At 50.2% G+C, this 6,000-nt stretch overlaps 1 protein-coding gene across 1 annotated transcript in view; it reads left to right on the top strand.

Annotated features, from left to right (window-relative positions):
* ADCY5 (adenylate cyclase 5) overlaps positions 1 to 6,000 on the top strand; it is a gene marked incomplete at its 5' end in the record, with an annotated part of 173,459 nt that overhangs the window by 151,092 nt on the left and 16,367 nt on the right. The window contains 2 exons of the mRNA XM_027774223.1: positions 3,911 to 4,027; positions 4,411 to 4,575. Of these exons, the coding sequence (XP_027630024.1) occupies positions 3,911 to 4,027; positions 4,411 to 4,575 (282 nt within the window). The remainder of the gene's footprint in view (positions 1 to 3,910; positions 4,028 to 4,410; positions 4,576 to 6,000) is intronic.

Below are 6,000 nucleotides of genomic sequence, written 5' to 3' on the forward strand. Positions count from 1 at the left end.
TATGTCAACTGCTGGTCCCTATTCATTTATTTTAATTTGACCAGAGAGGAACAGAGTAAGAGAGAGAGAGAGAAAGCAAGTTGCCAGGGGTCTGGGATTCAAACTGCAGTTGGCCATATGGGAGTCCAGCGCCCTTAACCACCATATCTGCCGGCCTCAGCATCATACTTTTGAGATCCATCTGGGTTGCAGCATGTAATCACACTTCCTTCATTTTTAAACTTTCTTTTCTTTATTGAGTACATGTGCATGAGAGAGAGAGAGAAAGAGAGAGGCCTCCACAAGGCCTGCAATCCTCCAGCACATCAGACCCGGGAGTGAGCTCAGCATGTTTCAGGCTGAACAGACCAGACATTTGAACCGCGTAGGATCTGGCTTCTCTTTGAGCAGCACGCTGCTGTTATGCCACAGAGCTGGCCCACTTCTTTCCTTTTTATGGCTAAATATTTAACACAATTTGTCCTTTCATCAACTGGTGGACATTTCAGTAGTTTCCACTTTCAGACTATTATGGACAATGCCACTGTGAACATGAGTGTACAGGTAGCTGTGCAAGTTTCTGCTTTCATTTGGGAGCAGAATATACCCATAATTGGAATTGTTGGATTATATGATCATTCTGTGTTTAATTTTTTTTAGAGAGAGATTTTTGCTTTAGGGCACGTGCACTCACTGGAGAGACAGAGAGACAGAAAGCAAGAATCACCCCTAGGGGGGATGGCCACTCTGCAGTCCCTTCTCCTCCATTCTCCTCTTGGGATTTTGGGCATGCACATGCATGTGCCTGGTGTGAATTTGAAGTTACTGGGTCCGGGACTCGAACCAAGGTTGATCACGTGGAAGTCTAGCAACGTGACCAATTCGCCATCTGCTGGTCCCATCTGTGTTTAATTTTTTTTTTTTTGAGAGGTTTTTGCTACAGGGTATGCGTGCTCGCCAGAGAGACAGAAAGTGAGAAATCACCCCCCGGGGGGATGGCCACGCCACAATCCCTTCTCCTCCATTCTCCTCTTGGGATCTTGGGCACGCACGCACACGCACCTGGCGTGAGTTTAAGCCACTGGGCCCAGGACTCGAATCGTAGTCAACTACATGGGAGTCCAGCGACATAGCTAACTGGACTGATCCCTGTGTTTGATTTTTTGAGGAACCACTGCTGCTTTTTTTCACAGTAGCTGCATCATTTTACATTCCCACCAGCAACACACACGATTCCAATTTCTCCATATCCTCACCAATACCTTTTTTTTTTTTAAACTTTCTTGATGGTGTTATTTGAAGCACAAAATGTCTTAATTTTTGGGAAATCTAATTTATTTATTTTCTTTTTTTCCTTGTACTTTGATGTCATTGCCTAATCGAAAGTCATAAAGATCTACTTGTATGTTTTTGCCTTAAAATTGTATAGTTTTAACTCTTTTTTTTTTTTTTTTTGAGAGATTTTCGCTATAGGGTGCGTGCGCTCGCCAGACAGACAGAGAGAGACATAGAGACAGAAAGCGAGAAATCACCCCCCAGAGGGGATGGTCACGCCGCAATCCCTTCTCCTCCATTCTCCTCTCAGGATCTTGGGCACGCACGCACACGCGCCCGGCGTGAGTTTTAAGCCACCGGGTCCGGTACACGAACCGCGGTCGACTACGTGGGAATCCAGCGACATAGCCATTACGCTAACTGCTGGTTCCCATAGTTTTAACTCTTTTTTAAAAGTTTAAGTTATTATAATTATTATTATTTTAATTTGCTATAGGGCACATGTGCACACCAGAAAGAGACAGTGAAAGAGAGAGAGAAAGTAAGATACCAGGTCTAGAACTGAAGCCATGGTTGACCATATGGGAGTCCAGCTCCTTAACCACTTGCCGACCCCTAGTTTTAACTCTTATGTTTAGGTCTCTGATCCATTTTGAGTTAATTTTTGTATGTGATGTGAGGTAGGGATCTATCTTTATAACTTTGCATGTGGGTTTCCATTTGTCCCATCACCAATGCTTAAAAAGATTACTCTTTCCACATTGAATTGACTTGGTACCCTTGTCAAAGCAGTTGACCATGTAAAGATTTATTTCTGAACTCTCACTCTGTTTGATTTTTCTGTCTATTAAGCAGAATTTTAATCCAAGTTTATATTCTTCAAATCACACATATCTTTTCTACCACATACATGGGTTCAAATGGCCTCCTTTATTATCTCAGAAGAAAGTGTTTTTTCAGAACAATGCCACAGACTTGCTGTTGAACATTCCTGCAGGCTCCCCTGCTGGGAAGAGGGACCCCAAGTTCTTCAGCTCTCAGCCTGTAGCCCGTGTGGCTGCCAGCCATCCACCACTGCTGCTACAGCTTTTGCTGTGACCTCTCCTTCTCTGTGGTCTTCTCTTTTCCTTTGCTAAATAGGGAGCGACCTTGCTGGACAGGTAGAAAAGGATTATGGGATGGGAAAAATATATTGCTTCCCTATATATAGAGCCAGCCCAAAGTTCAAGACTGAGGACCCTTACTTGTCAAAACCTGTGAAGGTCCGAGGTTTGGTTTTACCCTACTTATGGGCGAATAGGTTAGTTCCTTGCCATGTCATGGTTGCTGGCAGAAGACACGAGATTTTTGGGTCAGAGACAAAATACCTCATTATGCACAGCACAGCCAGCAACTTGAGCTTCAGCATATTTGTGCTGGTTCCTTTTCCCTAGAAAGCCCTATGGGGCAATGTCATGGACCCCCATGGATGATGTAAATGTAATGGGTTTGGATTGCAGTCAAGGAATATTGGACCAAGGGCCTGGCACTTTTTTAGCTAGCTGTAAACACTTACATTTGTAATCCAGTCCTACCCTCCTTGGAGTGAGTAATTACATGGTGCTCATGTGATACTTGACCTACATGTGACCAACTACAGAAACTCTCGGTCTCAGGGCTTGGGCAAGTCTGTGGTCCAACACATTAAGCAAGAATGTGCAGGGACACTTGGTCCATGATCAGAGTAGAGGCCTTTGCCTGCTTCACTCACCTGAGTCAGGCAGCCTCAAGAGGCACAAGAACCTAACAAATGAGGAGCCTCAGAGAGGGGATGTGTCTTGTTCAGGGTCACAGAGGAAAAGCCAAGCCTAGAACCCAGGTTTCTAGCCCATGAGATTTCCATATGACACCAGCATGTTTGTGGCAGATAGGCCTCACCAAGAAGAGGAGTGGGCAGAGGTGGGGAGGCCTGTATCCTTGGCTTTGCTTCTCTGTCAGCTAGTAGATGAGGATGTGGTGGACAAGACCAGCTGCATCAGACATTGTGGCAGAAATGGGACTTAGGAACCCGATGATTTCACTGCTCAGAGGTTGAGTGGACTTGTGGTTTGCCAGGTTGAAGCATGTGCCAGACAGGTAGGGTGAGGGAAGTGGTAGGTCCCTGGAGCTTCGTGCTGAAGAAGCAGCTTCCTCAGTACCCAGGTCCAGGCCTGCCTCCCTCCTGCACCCACACAGCCTTGCCCTTCCTCCTCACAGCACATTCTTCCCAGCCCTCAGACCCAGCACTTCTTTCCAGAAGCCTTCCCATCCCACCCTGGGAATGTTCTGGGCCCTCTATGACTCCCCCTCCCCGTAACTCCTCGAGGCCCAGAACTCATACCAGATCTGTGTGCTCGTGCGTCTGTCCCCCGTTGGGTCAAGGTGGCATCTCTCCTCTCGTCCTGCCTGTCTCTCTGTGGCTCTCGGGTAGATCTGCTCCTGCTCGCAGCAGAATCTGTGCTACTGGGAGCAGTTGTGTGATAGTGCCCGAGGCTTGAGCCTTGCAAGCCACCATGAGGGCATGCAGGAAGTTCCCCGGGCGTGTGGGGAGAGACGGGGTGGAGTGGCCCCTGGAGGCCTCTGGGCGGCTTGACTTGCCTTGTCCTGCTGATTGCTGCTCCATCTGTCCCCTCCCCAGCTCTTCCCCACCCCACTGCAGACCCTCTCCAGGAAGATTGTGCGGTCCAAGATGAACAGCACCCTGGTTGGGGTCTTCACCATCACCCTGGTGTTCCTGTCGGCCTTTGTCAACATGGTGGGTGGTCTTACCTCTTTACCTCAGCCCCTTGGGTGGAACCAGTGGAGCCCTGTGTCCAGACTCCTGACCCCAGGAATTCCCACTTGCATCTCACCTCTGGTCTGGGATCAGACTTGAGTCTAGAGGGCTTTTAGTTCCTCACCATCAAGGCTAGAGGAGGCAGAACCAGCCCGGGGGGAGTGCTGGCACGTTCGAGAACCTCACCTGGGCCTTGCCCTCCTTCCTGCAGGGCAGCTAGGACCTCAGCCAGTCCTTGGCCTCTTTCTTCCGGACCCCTCTTGTCCCCAAAGTGTCAGGGTGCACCCGAAACAGAGGGTGGATGTGCTGCCCTGGCCTGGCCCCTGGGGCTGACGTCTCCTCGTGGCTTCCCCCCACCCCAGTTCATGTGCAACTCCACGGACCTGCTGGGCTGCCTCGCAGAGGAGCACAACCTCAGCGTGAGCCAGGTCAACGCGTGCCACGTGGTGGAGTCGGTGGTCAACTACAGCCTGGGCGAGGAGCGGGGCTTCTGTGGCAGCTCCTGGCCCAACTGCAACTTCCCTGAGGTACTGGGCTGCAGGGCCCGGAAGCAGGACAGATGGAGACCCTCCTGCTTTCTCCACCCTGCCCTGGCTGCTCTGGGCAGCCTGGGGGGCACTGTTGGAGGCCCACAGCTCATGACCGTCTAGAACCTCCTTTCCCCGTCTCTCACTCACAGGGCTGCCTTCTCAATATAACATAACACCGACAACATCAGCACTGTTTACAGAGTGCTGGTCGTGTGCCCGCCACTGCGCTAACCTGACACGTTTGCTCGTTAAGTATTCACTACAACCCCAACACATACGTACTGTAGCGGTGAGGAACCTGATGCGCACACAGGTTAAGCATCTTGTCCAAGCTCACACAGGCTAGTTGGCATTAGAGCCAAAGCTCTCACCCTCCTTGTCTGGCTTCAAAGTTCATGCTGCTAACCTGAGGACAAAACTTTCCAGACCCTCAACTCCTGCAGCAGACCCAACCCTGCCTCAGAAGAAGCCACCTGAGCTGCTCAGCTGTTACAGTCAGGGAGCAGGGAGGGGGAGCAAAGGGGCCCCAATCCCGAACCAGTATGGGAGACTTCAAAAAGTTTGCAAAAAGTGGAATTAACGTATGAGGTTACTTTGGTGGGAAAAAAAGTCTTGAAATCTATGCATAGTCTTTTCACAATATGCATATTCCACGAACTTTTTGATGACCTTTTATACTAACCATAAACTCCACCCGTTTAAAGTGTACCATTCAGTGATTTTTAGTGTATTTATAAATTTGTACAGTCATCATGCTATCTACTTTTAGAACATCTCCACCCAAAAAAGAAAATTTGTAGCTATAGGCATTTGGGTTTAAAATGCAGTGCCAAGGATCCCTCCTCACGAAGGCCATCTGTGGAGCACCTGTGACCAAATAAGGTCAGTTGAGGTGTTGGCCACGTGAGTTATGAAAACCGAGTTTAGAGCTCTGGATGGCAAGCTGCTCCCAGGACCTGTGCACCTGAGTTCTCCACAGTTACCGAGGGCACCGGGCACTGCCCTGTGGCTGATCTCACATAGTACGACGTTTTACAGACGGGGAAACCGAGGCTTAGAGGGGCTGAGCACATGGCCCAGGCACACGACCGGTATGCAGGGAGTCCGGGACGCAGCTCATGTCAGGCCGAGTCCGGAGCCCAGCCCTAACATTAGACCCTTCTCCATACTGGCCATTCTCAAACTGGAGCCCTACCCCGGGTTCCTATCCAGGGCGCTTGGCATTAGGTCACACCTCTGGCAAGTTTGTGTGACAAGTTTATATCCGCAGAAACATCCCAGGCCCGGCTTCACAGCTGAGTCCTAAGTGGCTGGGAGAGGGCGGGGCTGCAGGCGGGGCCGGCTAGTCAGGGCGGGACTAGGCCAGAGGGGCGGGGCAGGACGGGGCGTGGGGCAGGTAGGCCAGGCAGGGGCGGGAGGGGA

The sequence above is a fragment of the Tupaia chinensis genome, unplaced genomic scaffold (genome assembly GCF_000334495.1).
Source record: "Tupaia chinensis unplaced genomic scaffold, TupChi_1.0 Scaffold000415_1, whole genome shotgun sequence".
NCBI classification, from domain to species: Eukaryota; Metazoa; Chordata; class Mammalia; order Scandentia; family Tupaiidae; genus Tupaia; species Tupaia belangeri.